This window comes from Peromyscus eremicus, chromosome 3 (genome assembly GCF_949786415.1).
Source record: "Peromyscus eremicus chromosome 3, PerEre_H2_v1, whole genome shotgun sequence".
In the NCBI taxonomy this organism is placed as follows: Eukaryota; Metazoa; Chordata; class Mammalia; order Rodentia; family Cricetidae; genus Peromyscus; species Peromyscus eremicus.
Window position 1 is genome coordinate 135,379,091 of NC_081418.1, and position 18,177 is coordinate 135,397,267.

Below are 18,177 nucleotides of genomic sequence, written 5' to 3' on the forward strand. Positions count from 1 at the left end.
TCCTTGAGGTAGAGTCCAGGGGGAGGGTGGTGACCAGCACCCTTGGGGAGACAGTTCCTCCAGGAGATGTGCCAAAGGGCCTCGGCATTCCTCACACTTCTCTGTAAAGGAAGGAGATAGCTCCATTAGGTCGAGGTCAAGCAACAGGAGTGGGGGGACAGTCACAGCTGAGTACCCTCCCCTGTGTCGGTCCCTGCCCTCACCGCCTTCCTTAGAATGGCCCCTCACGTTATACTGCTCTCTTGTCCCATAGTAGTCTCCCTCCTGCACTTACGATGTGGACAGGGGGGTGTCCAGCTGTATGATGTGGGTCCCTCTCATTCTCTGCAACTGGGCTCGAGTCAGCTTCCGGGGCTTGCCATCCCCAGGTTCCGAGGCTCCCTCGATCCTTTGGGTGGCCAGCTCCTCCCTTATCTCCCTGAGCATATCCTCGGCCCGCAGGGGCCGGGGGCGGAGTCCAGGGGATAGAGGCCCCTCTTCCTCATCGGAGGACTCCCAGGGGCTTTCCTCCGCAGAGTCAGTCTGGGTGGGAGAGTGGGGGAGTGGGCTGCGCCGCCGTGCCCTGTTTAGGGTTTCTACCACCACATCCCGTGGGGTCAAAGTCTCATCTTCCTCCTCGGACCAGGCTGGGGGTCCTCTCCTGGGTAGACTGCCTCCTCTCCGGATCCCATCCGGCAAATCTGGGGCGCTTCGTCGCTGGGGAGCTTGGGGGTCAGGGGGCTGGGGCCGCAAAGGAACATCTCGGAGTTCCAGGGTGGAGAAGGTAAGACGAGGGTCCCTACGAAGAGCTTTGGACCGGAGCCTGTTCAGTGGGGAGTGAGAGTTCTTGGGGGAGCTTGTAATCAAGGTGCCATAGCCAGAGTCCGAGGTGTCATCGGGCATGGAGGGAGCATCTTCATCCGAGTCTTCAGTCACCACTAGGCGGGGGACGATGCTGAGCTCCAGAGTCCTACGGTTAATAGCAGAAAGTCAGACCGAGATAATGAGGATCAAATTCAAGCCCAGGAAGTCTCCCCCATTACTCCACTCAGAAACGTCTCCTCCTCCAGACTTACTGTCCTGTCTCTTCACATGACACTGATTGTTTTCGCCACCGCCCTGGCTAGAATTGTGCTCTATAAAAGACCTTGGGTACTCACTTCTTTTACACAGTACATATACTGAAATTGGAATTACACACAGAAGATTACAGTCCCTGTGCAAGGTCACGCAATTTACAAAGTGTTGCATATTTTAAAAAGAAAAACTCGAGACTTTGAGCTAAGTTGGGTGTGGTTGCTCAGGGGGAATGTCATGAGTTCGAGGTCAGCCCGAGCTACGTGTCTTAAAAACAAAAACAAAAAGAGCTTGGGCTGCCTCTGAGCTATTCTATCCACAGCACCTGGTTCAGACCTCACATCAAGCAACTGGTCTCATATTTGCTGACTGGGTCCAGTGGGGGGTTCCTTTTCTCTGGAAGCATGTTGCTAAGCAGCTGTATCATCCTGAATGACCCTCTTACACTCTGGGGATTTGAACTTGCTGTGTCCTGGAAGTGTTGATAGTCTGAGAATCCATATCCACCTTCACTCTGGAGCCTGCTCCTCACAGGGAGCTCACACGCCATGTTTCTGCTTCCTTTGCCCTGTGCCCACCCTGTCCCACGCATCCCTTCACATGGTGGCTACCCACCTGTTCCACTCCGAGCTGCTGCTGCTGTTCCTGTACCCACACCAGGGCCCCCAAGGCTGTACTGACTCATCTCGGGCCTGTTAAATTTCTCCTCCCTCCTCCCCACCTGTGGCCCCCTCCTTTGAGGGCACACTCGAGTCTTACCTCCCTTCGGCACTGCTCTGAGAGTCCTCTGGGGAAGGAGTGGAGGGTCTGGTGCTGGGGGACTCCCTGCCCTGGTTGCGATAGATGGCCAGGAGCTCCCTCTTCTGTTGAACATACTCCTCAGCCTTCAGCTTCTGCAGAGTGACCTGGGGAGGAACTTCCATTACTATGAGCTCTCATTTACTGAGCACTTGCTGTATGCTGGACACTGTACTAATGGCTTTACCAATGGTGTCTTTACTCCTCCTAACACCCCTCTGAGGCACAGGTGTTTGCACTTCCTTTCCTACCAAGAAAGAACCAGAAGGCTAGTGACCACCTTAGGAGTATTCTTACAGGAAGGGAGCACAGTGGTGCCAAGATGTGGTGGCACCAAGCTGCAGAGCTGGTGCTGGAGGCAACTGGGGAGGACAGAGTCCCTTTCCTCCTCTATCACGTGCCTGCTCTTCCTGCCTCCAGGGATGCTCCTTGTCTCTTAGGAAGCTCTCCATGACTGGGATGAGGTGCTGCAAGGGTTCTGAGCCATACTGGTCCCCAGGTTGCTCTTTTGGGCACATTCCTCTCCCATCACCTTGGCCTCTATCCTGAATGTAGGAGGAACAGGGGCATGCCTGTCCTAGGCTGAGGACTCTTCTGTCCCTTAGACGGGTGTAAAAGCAAAGCTGTCCCAAGATGGAAGAGAAGATGACACATGTCTGTGTTCCTTCTCCGGAGTTTTCATACAGAACAAAGCAGTGGCAGCTGAGGGATGGCTTGCAAAGCACCTCCATGTGCCTGGGATGCTTTGTCACACACCGTCACCCGACAGTGTGGAAAGCATGGCCATGAGCTCAGTTTACAGCTGCCAAGACTGGCTTTAGATGCAGCTCCTGGCCAAGGAGGCAAGTGGAGAGGAGGGCTGGGTGAGGAAGCTCTGTAAGTCCTTGTTCAGTGACAGCAAGCTCTGCAAAGGCAGGCTTGATGGGCCATGAGCTACCACAGGAGGATTGTGTAGGGGGAGACAGCAGAGCCCGAGGGCACACACACAGGGTAGGTGGTAGGGGGAGGCTTGGCATGAGGGTAGAGGTGGCTGCTATGGGCAGAGTGGGCATCAGTATTCATAGGTGTGCCTAAGAAAATACCCAAGTGCTTCCAGGCTGGTAAAGAAATGGCCATAGGCTGGGCATGATGCCAGCATTTGGATCATAGTGGATCCACCTGAGGCAGGTAGATCTCTGAGTCTGAGGCCAGCCTAGTCTACATGGAGAGTTCCAGGTCAGCCAGAGCTATACAGTGAAACCCCATCTCAGAAAGCAAGCAGAAGGAATGAAGGAAGGAAGGAGGGGAGGGGAGGGAGGGAGGGAGGGAGGGAGGGAGGAAGGAAGGAAGGAAGGAAGGAAGGAAGGAAGGCTTGTAGCTGGAGTCTTCCGTCTCCCTTCCCTGGCATCCCCATCACAGCAGCTGCTAAGGGGCTGCATCTGGCATAGAGTAGGGACCTCAAGTGTCCCCCCCCACCAACCCCATACAGTGCTCTGTTCTGACCGAGGCTAGGCTAGCCTGGTGGCTCCGTATTTGTACTTTCTTGTCAGCTAGGGGAATGTGAGCCAGCAGCGCTGGGGCTCCTAGGCTTCTCCAAAGCTTCTGTAGGAGCGTGGGGGCGGCTGGGTCAGGACAAGACATGCTGGAGGAGGGTTGGGCAGGCATAGGAAAGTGATATCAAGTGGACAGTTCTAACTGTCCTTCCCCTGGCTTCCTAGTCACTGAACCAGAACAGAGGAGAGACCTGGAGGCAGGAAGCTAGCACACCAGGCCAGTTCCCATGTCCCTCTTCCTCAGGCTTCATCTTTCAGCTCAGCGTGAAGCGGGGAAAGGTACAAGCAAAAGGATGGTTCTGGGATGCACAGCCTGTTTGTTGCGGGGAGATGCCTTTTGCCCCACAGGCCCCAAGTTGGAGTTTGTGATGGGATGTGATGGGATGCCCAGGACAGGGCTGTGGTGTGGAAGGAAAGAGGGAGAAGAAACAAGGGCATCTTTGAGGCATATCTGGTGGCAGCATCTCCATTAAGCTGTCCCTGGTCCTCCCCAGGAAGAGCAGGAGTAGGGGATCCCAGGCTGCAGAGCACAGGGCTTCCAGCTGCCTCAAAGCCTGAGCAGCGGGAGTCTTCTGGGCTATAGGTGAGCGGTATAGGAAAGAAAGAGCTAGAGTGTGGTGCCCCACACTGAAGAAAGGGGGGCTCCAGAGCAAGACTCCTGGAGAATTCCCAAGATAGAGTACTTTCGCTCTTTGCAGGTCCTTGGGCACAGCACGTTCTCCCAGTACTGGATGGCAAGGGATCTGTGAGTGGTGCCCCTTGCCTCTCTCGGCCACCACACCAGTGCCTTCTTCCAGTTCCACACCTCCTACCACGCCTTTCTCCTCCTCCTCCTTCCTCTTCTTTGTTTTGTGAGACTAGGTCTTTCTATGCAGCTCAGATCCAGAACTTGCTGTGTAGCCCAGGCTAGCCCCGAACTCATGATCCTCCTGCCTCAGCTTTCTGGGTGCTGGGATTATAGGAGTTCTCAGCTAGTTCACCCCTTTCCTATACGTGGAACAGTGACACACATTTGCGGAGCACCATGAAGCGCAGGGCCTCAGGCCAAGCCACTGGCTTGCTGGCTATCACTGTCCCCTCCCAGGTGGCAGGCCAGGCTTAAAAGGGGAAGTAACTTGCCAAGAACGCAGGGTGGGCTCTGGGTTCTCCTCTAAGTCTTCTTCTTGGCTTCAATTGTCCCCACTTTCATTTCTTGGCCTGTACCTCCGAGGGTTCTTTTTTCCCCTCATCAGTTCCTTTTCCTCGTCTCCCCACCCCCACCGGCAAGCTCATTTTCTGTTAAAGCGTGAGCAACCTCTGTAAACCCTCCAGGGAGATACCTCACTGACACTTCTTCAAGGAAAGAAGAAAAAATCTGAGCCCTGGGTAGTCGAGGGACCAAGAGATACTCTATCGTGTGTGTGTGTGTGTGTGTGTGTGTGTGTGTGTGTGTGCGTGTGCGTGTGTGCGCGTGCGCGCGTGTGCGTGTGCGTGCGCGTGCGTGTGCGTGTGCGTGTGCGTGTGCGTGTGCGTGTGTGTGTGTGTGTGTGTGTGTGTGTGTGTGTGTGAAGACTCATAGTAATCCAGAGAAGGATGTTTTGGATGGATTGCAGTATGTCAGACTTGGAGTTGCTGGGAGCCTCGCTATAAGTTTGGTCATAGAGCAGAACTGATGCTCTGTTTGTCACCCTGCAGAGACTATCAGGGGCTGTCATTCTGCATATGAACACCAGTAAGTTTCCAAAGGGAGAATGTGGGAGAAAGGTTGTTCTAAAGGAACCAAAGGAAGGGAGAAATTTCAGAAAACCGGGTGGTAAAAGACCAACTACGGATGTAGTGAGGTAAGTACAGCTGTGCACATCCACGCACCCACCCACACAAGCAGATACATGTACATAGTACCCCTGTGGCACCCACCCACCCACACAAGCAAATGCATGTACACAGTACTCCCTGTGGCACCCACCCACCCACACAAGCAAACACATGTACACAGTACCCCTGTGGCACCCACCTACCCACACAAGCAAACACTTGTACACAGTACTCCCTGTAACTGGGGATGGAGTTCAAGGTCAAGCACTTTCCTGATACAGGGAAGACCCTGGGTTGGAGCCCCAGCCCTGCCAACAAGCAAGACAAAACTAGCCTAACTCAAATCTCCATCTCTCTTTGCCATTCCGCTCCCACAGTGGGCTGACTGACAGCCTGCAGAAAGCTAGGTCTGCAACCCAAACCCCAGAAGCCACAGATGTGCCCGCCCTCAGTCGGGAAAAGGGTCTTTGAAGATGTGACAGGACCCGAGGTGGCAATCTCAGACGGTGTGCTCTGCACTTCAGGTGCACTCTGAAGTGGGCGTCTGCCATCTTCATAAGAAAGGGAGGGAGCCGGGCGGTAGTGGCGAACGCCTTTAATCCCAGCACTCGCCTTTAATCCCAGCACTGGGGGGGGGGGGGGGGGGGGGGGCAGATCTCTTTGAGTTCAAGGCCAGCCTGGTCTACAAAATGAGTTCCAGGAAAGGCACGAAGCTACACAGAGAAACCCTGTCTTGAAAAACAAAACAAAACAAGAACAAAAAACAAAAACAAAAAAACAACTCCCCCAAAAAACCAAAAAACAAACAAGCAAACAAAAAACCCCTCCACTGGCTCCATATCGTCTGTGGGACAAAGTTCAAGCTCTTAGCAGGGCCTTAGAGATGGGCACGATCCTGTGGCATAATCTCCTGGACCCACATTTATGTGTCACACCCTGACATTGTCAAGCAATCATCCTGCTCTGTCCTGCACATACACACACTGGTGCACCCACCCACCCACCTACACAGTTATATGCATACACCACACACACAATACACGACAGACAGACAGACACACATACACACACACACACACACACACACACACACACACACACACACACACACGGCGGCGATGGGAGAAAGTGTGGCAGAGTGAGCGGACATGACACGGTCCTGCGTGGCCCAGGCTGAGCTTTAGAGTTTGTGTGACCTTGGGCCAGCCCTGTCTCCTGCCTATGAAGTGAGAGACGGGACCCACTTGACACCCTCCCAGCTCAGTGGTTCCCTCCACACATGAGACTGTGACTTATTTCTGGATTTTTGTATTTGGCGTCCCCTCCTTCCTTTGTCCCGCGGACATTCGCCTTTGTCTCCCCTGTACTCCACTGTCGGCTCTGATGCCATGGCTCCTCCCCTAATCTCCCTCAGCATGGCGGCTTTTCCAGCAGAGAGGTGGGGCAGAAGGCGCAGCCCCCCTCTCTCTTGCTGTCTTCTGCGTATTTGCTCTGTTATTTGTCCTCTGATTACCCTAATGAGCTGCAGTCCAGATTCCTGCAGGGCAGGAATGCTGTGTTCATTCCTTCTGATTCCCTGGCACCTAGCCCTAGCGTCTGTCCCCAGAAAGAGCCCCCCTGGGTGTCCGAACAGAAGATAAGGTTTAGAAATTCATTGTTTCAGTGCGGTCATTAGGGTGTACCCCGTCTTGGGCTGGCTCAGTAGCTGGCTCAGTAGCTGGTTATGGGCTTTCTTAGACTCTGTCCTCCTCTGGAAGGCACCCAAGTCTGGTCAAGTCTGCACCTGCACTCAGCCCAGCCTCTCTGCCCTCCTTCACCCTTCTGAGCTCCAGGGGTGCGTGCTCACCCCTCTCAAGCCGACTGCCCCCTACCTGAGCCTTCAGGGTCTTCTCCAGCCACCGTGCACGATCTGTTGAGCTGGGACAGTGCACAGTGAGGGCACTGGAGACACACTGGAATTCAGTGAGGTGGATCAGCAGGAAGCTGTCTGCACAGAGAAGAAGAAGCTCTGCTTTAAGGACTGGGCCTTATCTGACCCCAATCCCGACCCTTCCTCCTCTGGTAGAAGAGACATACGGGGGTCTCGTAGTGGTTGGCACACAAGTTTCTCCAGCATGAGAGGGGGACGGATGACCTTGGCCTTGTCTGCCCTGCGTTGAGGCTTGGTTATCAGGAGCACATCAGAGAACAGGAACAGGTACACATCCAGCTGTGGGAGAAAGAGGCAGGGTCAGCCAGAGCCAGGGGAGGGGCTGGGCCGGGATCCTGGCAGTGCTATGGAGTGCTGGGAGGGCATAGACTTGGTCCCACCTCTTGATTTATAGGCAGACAACAGGTCTGGCTCAAGGTCATACAAACAACTGGTGTTCAGGCGGGACCAGGACCATGTCCTTTTGCCCAGCCCATCACACTGTTCCATTGCTACCTTGTGTGTGTTGTGTATTACGTGTGTGGTATGTGTAAGTGACTGTGCGGGTATTTGCACCAGTGTGCCCATGTGCAGGAGAGAACAGGATGCTGGGTGTCTTTCTCTGTCACTTCCACTTTATTGCTTTGAGATGAGGTTGACTGGCCAGGGAACTCTCGGGATCTGCTTGTCCTACTCAACCATCCTGGGGCTACAGATGCAAGCAGCCATGACTAGCTTGCTTTCTTTCTTTTTTAAACATTTGTTTTATTTTAGTAATGTGTGTTTCTGTGTAAGTATGTGCATGTGAGTAAAAGTGCCCAAGGAGGCCAGAAGAAGGTTTGGATCAGCCCCTGGAGCTGGAGATACGGGCAGTAGTATGCTACTTAACAATGGGTGCTGAGAAATGAACTTGAGTCCTTTGCAAGACCAGCAAGTGCAGCCTGGCGGTGGTGGTGCATGCCTTTAATCCTAGCACTTGTGAGTTTAGTACTGGCCTGGTTTACACAGTGAGTTCCAGGACAGCCAAGGCTACACAGAGAAACCCTGTCCTGGAGGAAAAAAAAAAAAAAAAAAAAGACCAGCAAGCGCTATTAACACCTGAGTTGCCTCTGCTTCTTATGTGGGTGTTGAGGATTCAAACTTTTTTTTTTTTTTTTTTGTCGGAGCTGAGGACCAAACCCAGGGCCTTGCACTTGCTAGGCAAGCGCTCTACCACTGAGCTAAATCCCCAACCCCGAGGATTCAAACTTTTAAACTTAGGTTTTCACATTTTTGTTTTGTTTTGTTTTTTAAAGTTTGGGGCCAGTTTGGTAACCTACAGCTTCTTGATTTTTCTTTAAAAGATCTACCTATCTGTCTGTCTGTCCGTCCGTCCATCCATCCATTCGTCCATCGATTGATCTATCTATCTATCTATCTATCTATCTATCTATCTATCTATCTTTTTGTTTTGTTTTGTTTTGGTTTTGTTTTTTTTTTTTCGAGACAGGGTTTCTCTGTAGCCCTGGCTGTCCTAGAATTCACTCTGTAGACCAGGCTGGCCTCGAACTCACAGAGATCCACCTGCCTCTACCTCCTGAGTGCCGGGATTAAAGGCATGCGCCACCACCGCCCGGCTGAAAGATCTATTTTTTTTTATTTGATGTTTATGGATATTTTGCCTTCATGTATGTGTCTGCACACCACATGTATGCAGTGCCTAGGGAGGTCAGAAGAGGTGTCAGATCCTTGAGCTCGAGTTACAGACTGTGGGGAGCTGCCGTGTGGGAGCTGGGAACTGAATCTGGGTCCTCTGCAGGAGCAGCCAGTGACCTTAACTGCTCAGTCATCTCCCCATGCCCGGGTCCTCAGGCCTAAAGAGCAAATGCTCCTACCCACCCGGCCATCTCTCCCAGCCCTGTTTCCAGCTTGCTGGCCTCTCATCCGGGTCCTTCCACGCCCTGCTTCACCCTCACCTTCCCTTCTCGCCCTTCCTTCACGCGCACGGGTCCTTCAGCAGTAGCTGCCTCGTGTGCTCCTGGGCAACCCCTAGTCATAGGAGTCATGAGATCCAGGGTGGAGAACGGACGCAGGTTCTGAGGGAACAGGAAGCAGGAAACGGATCGGTCGGGGCGCCAGAGGAAGCAGGAAACGGGTCGGGGCGCCAGGCCCGTGTGCCTCTCCATCCCAACCCAGGGTGGCTCCTTGTGCAGCCACCAGCCCATCCTTTCTGTACCGGGAGCCACAGCAAACACCCCAGGGTCCCCTCTTTAGTCTCCTCGTTTACCCTTTGGGCTCCCCCCACAGGAAGAAATAATGGGCACACCCAGTGGCACTCAGGTACAGAATGCGTTGGCCTCTGCCCTCTCCCGGCCAGGCTTCTCCTTTATCTGCTTTCCTGTAGCCTGGCATTCATGGAGCCCCATTCCTCACCTTCTCCACCTCCTCGTTGGAGGGCTCTAGCACCTCATAGGGTCCTATGCGCTGAGCCGCAGCCGCCAAGCTCTCCTGCTCTTCACCCTGGCGGACCTGTCCATTTATATGCCGCAGGAAGGACTCCACAGCTGCAATCTTGGGATGTGAGGAGCAGAAGAAGCATAGCTGAGCCCAGCCTATCCACCCAACGGCAGCTACAGCACTCTCAAATAGGCCTAGTGAGTCAGTACTGTGTGAGGAATGAGACCTCAGGGGCCTCTGGAGATAGTCTTACCCCTCACCCACCAACAGCCCCCCCACACACACACACACAAGGGCCGTAGCCTCACCTGAGTACCTACCATGGTGTTCAGAGCCTCTTGGGTTCGGGGCTCGGGGCTTCTCTTGAGCACAGCCTGCAGCAGCAGTGGGTACTTGGTGATGCGCTGGTGGGGTTTGATGAGCAAGTCGCCCAGCGTCTGCCTTCCCGAGCGTTTGTGTTTCTCACACCACTGCAGGGGAGGTGGGTAGAGCTCAGGAGTCTGCAGGGACCCTCCTGCCTGCGCCTCCAGTGGCTGCCTCAGCCTTGCACCACCCCAACTGAAGCCTGGCATGACCCGGCTGTGCAGCTGAACCCCTCCAGCCTCTATGTTCCACGGCACCCCACCTGCACGAAAGTGTGGAACGAAGGGTTCGTGTCTTGCTGCTCCCGGGCATAAGCCATGGTCTGCTTCACTCGCAGGCAGTACTGAACGTACGGCAGGAACCGCTGGCCAAACTGGAGCAACAGATTAAAGACAGACAGAAGACGGTCGTGAATAGACTCTGGCTGCAGAACATGGCTGCAGGCTGAGGAGAGAGAGCCTCACACAGCCCCTAAATGAAGCCTCGGCCAGCCCCTACCTCCCAGGATGTCTCCCACAGCCAGGTCCCTCATTTTGTGCTCCAGAGAAGACTAGACACCCCGAGAGTCAGGCCCTGGCTACCCTTGGAGTTCATTCAGTCCGTGTCACTGGCTGTGCCTGCTGCTCCTCAGGACTCGCTCTCTTTCTATCAATAATTCAACTCGACTATTTTCGGGACGCTGGGGCTCCTATTTCTATGACCTAAAAGTTATCCAGAAGCCCTGCTCAGAAGGAGGTGGGGGAAAGGCTCCAGGAAACTGCCCTCACCCCCTGGCTTTTTACCCCCATCCCAATGTTCCTGCCAGCCCAGAAAAAGTCTAGACGTAGCTGTTCTTTTTCTCTGACCACTCCACACTCAACGCCCCTCCGGCCCCAACTAAGTCCTCCCAGGCATCTCCTTGCTTAGGCATCATTCTTTAAGAGACATTTTTAAAAATTTTATTTTATGTGTATGAGTGTTTTATCTGCGTGCACACTCGCATGCGCAAGCGTACGCATTGTGTGTGTGTGTGTGCGTGTGCGTGTGCGTGTGCGTGTGTCATTAGGATGTCTAGTTCTCTTAGGTCAGGTCAGGTCCCCCTGAACTAGAGTTACAGAGGGTTGTGAGCTAGCACGCAGGTGCTGGGAAACAAACCCAGGTCATCTGCAGGGGCAGCCAGTGTTCTAACTGCTGAGTCGCCTCTCCAGCCCTTTGGGCCTCATTCTTGCGCTTAGTTATTTGCTGGTGGGTCTCAAAGGAATAATTAATATTTTGTAGCTGCCAAGTAGGGCGCACTTGTTATTACAGCACTGGGGAAGCTGAGGCAGGAAGGTCTTGAATTTGAGGCTAACCTGGGCAACATTGCCAGACCCTGCCTTAGAGAGAGAGAGAGAGAGAGAGAGAGAGAGAGAGAGAGAGAGAGAGAGAGAGAGAGAGAGAGAAAGAAAGAAAGAAAAAGAAAAAGAAAAAGAAAAAGGAAAACAAATGCAAGATTGTGTAGCTGGTGAGAACACACCCTCGTCTGCACCCAAGGTAGGGATATTTTCATTTCATGAGGGACTCCAGAAGGTCAGGCTTGTGGGATGGAATGGAGGAGATGAGGTTATATTTTAGAGTTGTGCCCCCTGGATCCTTTTGGCTGACCTCATCTTGCTCTTTCTGGGTCTCCCCACACTCACTGTCAGGAAGCCATTTTGTAAGCTGACAGGGTCCAGAGGCTGGCCAGAGGTTCGAGTCTCTTCCAGGATGGGCTGCATCACCTCCTCCCAAAAGCTCCGGTGGGCTCTAATCAGGTTGGGGACATTCCAAACAGGGTCTCAGCTGACACCTGGAGGAGTGGGCAGGACTTATAATAGACCTTTGTGGGGTCACAGCCAGGAAGGGACAGGTAAGGACTTTGAGCTTCAGTGACAGGGCTGGGGAGGAAGCGAAGAGCCTGGCAGTGGCCTGGAAGACCCTCTACTCCTGTGGCACCAGGGGAGCTAGGGGCCTGCGGCCTGCTGGGGGTCTAATGCAAAACAGGAAGTGCAGGAAAATCAGGGGTGTCCCAGAAAATGGGGCTGTGGGAATTCAGCCTGCCCAGCCTGGAGGGCTTGCTGTGCCCCACCCCCCCAGCCACGTTTCCACTCACTTCAGTCAGCAGGCCCACTCTCTGCAAATTCAGCAGACCAGCTGCCAGGAGCTAGAGGCAGGGAGGAAGACAGGGCTCAGCACCTGATCTCCCTCCTCCAGGGTCTCCCCAAGCCCACCCGCTTCAGTCTTCTCCTCCCGACCCTGAGCAGGTCTGAAATCATCGCCTGGAATCTTGCCCTCCAGCCCCCAGCCCAGCCCTTCTGCTCCGGGAGCAGGAACGTGGAGATCTTTCTAAGGACCCAGGGAGGGAGGAGATGAGGTTGAGGCTGAGGGTGGCTCACATCAGTCATGATCTTGAGCTTCCTCAAGTAGCTCAGCTCCGTGGTCAGGAGCTCCCACAGTGCTTCCTGCTGGTGGCAAAGCTCACGGTTCATCTCCTGAGGGGAACAGTGCTGGTTCACTTGGGGAACGCTGATAAGAGCAGGTGCCATTTGTTAAGCGCTACATCTGTGCCGTGGGTTCTGGTCCTTCAACACAGGACCGTTTCATCCTCACCAACCCTCTAGTTTGTTGGTAACACCACCCCCATTTTCCATATGAAGCAAGTGAGGTGTGGAGAGGTCCTCCACCACAACCCAGGCCTCACAAGTTGGTGGCAGAGCTGGGATTTGAACAAGATCTCTAGAGGCTTTCCCCTCTAGATGCCATATCCCAAGGCTTTGCCTTTCCCAGGGCAGAAGTGAGACACATGTATGCATGTGTGGAGGAGGGTCTGATGTATTACGGGGACACAGACCATGTCAAGCCCACCTTGTGTCCAAGCACTAGCTCCTTCCAGGACTTTTCCATGGTCAGGCCACTGTCACCTCCCTCTCCTATCTCCCAGTGTCTCCGGTCCTCAGGTGGCAGTCGGGGCATCCCAAACATGCTGAATGTGTGCAGTCTCACCTCCAGCTCATGGGCCTTGGTGACTTCCTGGGAGAGCAGAGAAGGGGATCAGTCTGACATATCCCCAACATCTGGTGCCCAGGCTCTGGAAAGGTTGTGTGTGCACACACATGCATATACACGTGTGCCAGGTGCGGCATGAATAGGGTTGTTATTACCCAGGAAATGAAGTTACACTTCTGTCTGCAGAAAGATCCCTAGGGAGAGGGGTTTGAGGGGATCTCCCTGACCAGAACAATGCCTTCTTGAGGTTTCCTCACTCAGAAGAGGGTGAGGGGCAGAGGCAAGTTTTTCAGAGTGGTTTTTAAGAATTGATTTTCTTTACTTAAAAAACAAACAAACAACCTGTCTTGGGTCATGCTGTAAATTGAACCCAGTGCCTCCTGCATGCCAGGCAAGCCTTCTACCACTGAGATATACACACCAGACTAAGGAATCTTCAAGTAAGGACCAGGACTAGACTTAAGAAAGCACGGTCTCAGTTAATGACAACATAAAATGTACCATTTTTGTTTGTTTTTAGATGGAGACTTACTGTGCAGCTCAGGCTAACCTTGAACTTGCAATCCTCCTGCCTCAGCCTCCTGTGTGCTGAGACTATAAATGTGCATTACCGTGCCTGACTTAAAGTGGAGATATTTATGAAGCATCACGTCTTAAAATTTAGAACTGTTTTTGGTACCAAATGATGTGGGAAACAAATAATTAACTCTAAGCCCCCCTCTACACTTAGTGTGACATGGGAGGAAGTGGCAGGCTCACAGCTGGGGTGAAGGTTGGTGGGGGAAGTAGGGATGAGTAGATTGTCCCTGGTGCACACAGTACTTGGTACTTTCCAAAAGCTGGGAGTTTAATATTAATAGTTTAGCCTAGCTGGGTGGGGGTGACACACACCTTTAATCCCAGCACTCTGTGAGTTAGAGGTCAGCCTGGTCTATAGAGTGAGTTCCAGGACAGCCAAGGCCATTACACAATGAAACTCTCTCTTGAAAAACAAAACAGAACAAACAAAAAAGTTTAGCTCATGGGGTCCAGCACACTGGCCACACTGAGAGCTGTTCCTGGGAGGGCTGCTGCACAGAGCTGTGCCTGTCTGAATTCTCGAAGGTGCTTGCAATCAGAGGTTACCTGACAGTGCTCAGTTCACGGAGTTTCTGGGCTTGGCTGTCCCTGGAGGCCATCATGGCTGGGGGTGTGAACACTGAGACAGAAGTAAAGGGAATCCTTACCTTGAGTTTGGGGGAGTGAGGTGGGCCAACCCCAAAATGGCCTCCATGCCTCTTCTCTGGCTCTGGTTCCCGAAGCATCAGAGGAGACAGGCCTCGAGCATGGCCAGAGCCCTTGGCAAAGGGGACATAGTGCTGGAGGCGTCGGCGACTGGGGTCCTGGGGAAAGAGAAGACGGAGCAAGTTCTGGGAGTGCCAGAACTACTAGAGAGGTCGAAGGGGCTGAGCTTGGCTCTGGACATGATCCCTCACTCCTGCAAGCTGGGCTGGCTCGCTTCTCTCATCAAACCAGTTTGGTGTGAGTTGTCGCTGCCTTGAGTCACAGTGGCTGCTGCCAGGGAGGGCAAGTTCAGCTGGGCAGGGGCATGCCTGCCTGCTTCCTCAGGGAACCCGGAGGTAGAAGCTGAGGCCTCTTGCAGAGCAGGGGCACAGGCACACACATGCCTGGGCTCTGCAGCTTCAGCCCACCCAGCGGCACACATACCCTCTGTGCCAGGGGCTCACAGGAGCGGTGAACGATACATGCTCTGTTCTGAGTTCATTCCTTTGTGGACAGCTAGCCGCCCTCACACGTCGGAATGAGAGCTCACAAAGGTGCAGCCTCCTCCCTAGGGGCTGCAGCTAGTGTCCTGTGCCACGGGGAGTTGCTGTCCTTCTGTGTTAGAGGTTGGATGAAGCCTTAGCCACAAGTCTCCTCCCAAGGCAGGCCTGGTCACATTCCTTGTCTGCCTTGGCCTGAATTACCCCACATACTTCCTAGTGTCCCTTTCTGCCCTCTGCCTGGGGTAGTTTCCATCTCCAGGGGTGGAATCCTTCAGGGAGGCAGGGAATGCCCCCAGCCAGAAGTGGACCTGCTCTTAAGGAAGCTCCAAGGGCAGAAACAGCCTAGGCCTTGGTTTCCACACCCCTTTCCTCTACTAGGCTTGGAAGTGGGCCAGGCAGATGGAGCCGGGGGCGGGACCAAGACAATTCCCTCCACGCCCTCCTCCTCTGTGAGAACGGGGGCGCCCTGAACCTTTGCTCTTCTTCAGCCCTGACTCAGGAAGCTTTTGACTCCTCCCAACTCGTCACAAGCAGAGACTGAGAGATGTCTTTCCCACCGCACCGCACTGCTGCTAGTAACTCAGAAATGCCTTCCAACCCCTTCTCTGTGGGTGTGGCTCCACTGTGTTCCCTGACCCTGCCACTCCGTTGTCTGGGGCTGGGTGTGAAGTCCTGGGATCCCCGCCCAGGCACGGCCCTCCTCTCCCAGCAACCCCGGAAAGCAGAGGAGGTTAAGGGACAAGAATAGAGCAGCCTGTGAAACTTTAAGGGGACAGACTTCAAAGTTTTGGTGTCCTCCCTCATGCCCCACCCAGGTCACCTTCCGGGCACAGGCGGACTCACCAATACAGGGCCTCCTCTGGGATAGATATTCCCAGCAGTGCTCTGGGCAGAAGTTGAACCACGGCCCCCATAAGTCTCAATTCGGGAAGCAACCAGGCCTTGGAGGGGGCCCTCATTTTGAGGATCAAAGGCTTGCATTGCGTCTATCCTGGGTCACCCCCAGAGGATCATAACGTCAGTGTCCAGGAGAAAGGGGGTTCCCTTTTCTGCAAGACAGAAAGCCCAAGCTGGATTAGTGAGGAATGTCTCCGCAGGTCAGAGCACAAGGAAAGACAAGGGGCCAGAGTGGGGAAGAAGAGGGCCGGCTGGTGATCACTTGGGGGGAGGTGGGGAGTGCTTTATCTATAAGTTGGTGGGGGGAGGTGGGGAGTGCGTTATCTATAAGTTGGTGGGGGGAGGGCAGGTCCAGGTGCATGCTGGGTAGGAACATCTGCCTTCCGTTTAGGAAACATTCCCACTTTGGCCTCAAAGGATGTTGTAGTCTCAAGAGCAGCTGGAAGCAAGGGTCACAGAAAATCTCTAGCACTCTAAATAGCCCCGGGTAGAAGGCGTCCTCTTGTACCTAGAGATACAGTCTGCCTTCCTGTGCTGCCTTTGACAACACCGCAGGAACTCCGTGGACGGGAGAGGTGAGGCTAAGGACAGCCAGGTGGGTCTCCCATGTTGGAACAGACTATGGGCTCAGAATGGCTTTTATTTTCTTTCCTGGTTTGAGACAGGAGGGTCTCATAAAGTTGGCCTGGAACACACAGTGTAACTCAGGCTAGGCTGCCTTTCAACTCTGGATTCCCCTGCCTCAGCTTCTAGAGTGCTGTGATCACAGACATATTTCATCATGCTTGGCAACTTTTACATTTTTTTAAATAGTTAAAAAAAAAAGTAAAAAGAAGAATGTTTAGGGAAAGAGAACAATACACACAGCTCTCATTCAGTGAGTTACAGCTATTTTAACCACAGTACAGCCAGCCACCTTTACTGGATGGCTTGCTGTCCATGGCTACTTTTCTGTTAGTTGCAACTGAGACCCATCTGAGGTCAGAGAATCTACAATACGTTTTTCCTGTCCCTTTACTGAAAAGTCTGCACACTCCTTACCTGGACCCCCACGGCCACGCACAAGCTAGTGAAGCTGGGAGAGATGTCAGACAGGATCGCGAGCCTAGCAGAAGCAGCACTCTGGTCTCCCACTAACTTCAGCCTTTTCCAGCCTCTGAGGACACCACCATGGAGCTGGAAGTCAGATGCAGGACTCCACCTCTCCTTCCTAAACCTGGATGGAAGACCCATCCCTTCCAGTAGGCAGGGCCTGGAGGGAAGAGGCCCTTAATGGGAGTTGGGCTCAAGAACACTATACAGGGACAGGTTTCCCACCAAGTGTGCCTTTGGCTCCTCTCTCCCCCAAGTTTCTCCGACTTAGGCAAAGAGGAGGTTGCTCATTCTGTCTCCCGCCCCCGGCCAACAGTCCTGCCCCTGAGGTCAAACCCCCACCCCTCCACCCCTTTAATATCCCTCCCCATCCTTTCTCAACCCCAGCTTTTCTCCCTCCCTCCTTCCCTGCCTCCTCCCCTCCTCCTTCTTAAGCCCTGCGACCCTATCCCAAGTCCCCGGTCCCCTGCCCGCCGGGCACCCGCCCTCCCAGCGCTCACCTGTGCACGCAGGTGTCCCGACTTCCGTTGTCCTCGATGCCTGCTGGGGCCGGTGGGACTCTGGGTCGTTGTCAGCCTCCTCGGCGATGGCAGCCCCTCTATCCCAGCCTGGGACTGGGACCGGGCGGCCCGCGGGACCGGGCTGCACGGGGCCGGGAGGAGAGGCGAAGGTGGAGGCCGAGGGGCGGGACACGGGCTGGCACCTCCCCCTCCCTGCTGCCCGTGCTGCGCCGCGGTCGTGGTCACCTAGGCGGGGAGGACAGGGAGCCGGACTCCCGGACACAGCCACCCACCACCCGCGGGCCAGGAGCTCTCACTTCGTGGTGTGCGCCCTCTCCTTTTCTTTCGCCCCCGAACTAGCCAGCCATCCGCCACCTGGTCGGGGCTTGGGACTGGAACCTGTTCCACCCGCGGGCCACCAGCGCGTCCTCCCTTCCCGGCCAGACCCCTGCCAGGCGCCAGGGTAATGAGGGGTAAATGAGAGGTTGGGTGCCGCTAGGCGGAGGTGGTGAGGGTAATGACCAAGTGACTTGTGGCGGTACCCCTCCCTTTGCACTCCCGTCCCTCTTGCCTGTCCTAGACCGTTAACCGGAGAGGACAGCCAGCCTGGAATCAGGAAGGGCCTGGGGATCCTCAGCACAGTCGCTGTCCTCTGGCCATGAAGTCCAAAGTGTAGCCCTTATCTCCAATGGACCTGCCGGCCTGCCCTGGCAACAGGTGTAAGGTTCTGTGGACTTTGCTTTTGATTCAGGGAGGGGTCAGGGGCCAGGCTGAGCCCAGACCCAACACTGCTCTCATTACCTAAGCCTGGAGGGAAGGGGAATACCAGGTGGGGGCCTCCTCCCGCCGCACTGCTTGTGGGCCGGTGTGACCTTCCTAAGGGCTACACAGACGGAACAGTCTCTCGAAAGTGGTCCTGCACTGGCTGGGCCAACGTGAAAGGCTTTTTCACATTCCCAAGTCATGCCACCCGGTCTGAGGGATGTACTGGGTATTTGAAATAAGAGGTATCCTGTGGCTCTGTAGGGGTC

At 54.3% G+C, this 18,177-nt stretch overlaps 1 protein-coding gene and 1 non-coding gene across 2 annotated transcripts; one reads left to right on the forward strand and one right to left on the reverse strand.

The window, feature by feature from the left end:
• Positions 1-270: 270 nt before the first annotated feature.
• Positions 271-16,798, reverse strand: Plekhg6 (pleckstrin homology and RhoGEF domain containing G6). The gene is given in 16 exon segments (XM_059258635.1): positions 271-949; positions 1,816-1,961; positions 7,052-7,167; positions 7,257-7,389; positions 9,045-9,164; positions 9,502-9,639; positions 9,846-9,995; positions 10,151-10,261; positions 11,547-11,674; positions 11,677-11,695; positions 11,999-12,049; positions 12,282-12,377; positions 12,751-12,915; positions 14,118-14,273; positions 15,501-15,706; positions 16,596-16,798. Coding segments are annotated over 15 exon segments (2,346 nt in total). The 5' UTR covers positions 15,639-15,706; positions 16,596-16,798.
• LOC131907538 (U6 spliceosomal RNA) lies at positions 1,132-1,236 on the forward strand. The gene has a single exon (XR_009378442.1). It is a non-coding gene; the product is annotated as a U6 spliceosomal RNA (small nuclear RNA).
• Positions 16,799-18,177: the final 1,379 nt, after the last annotated feature.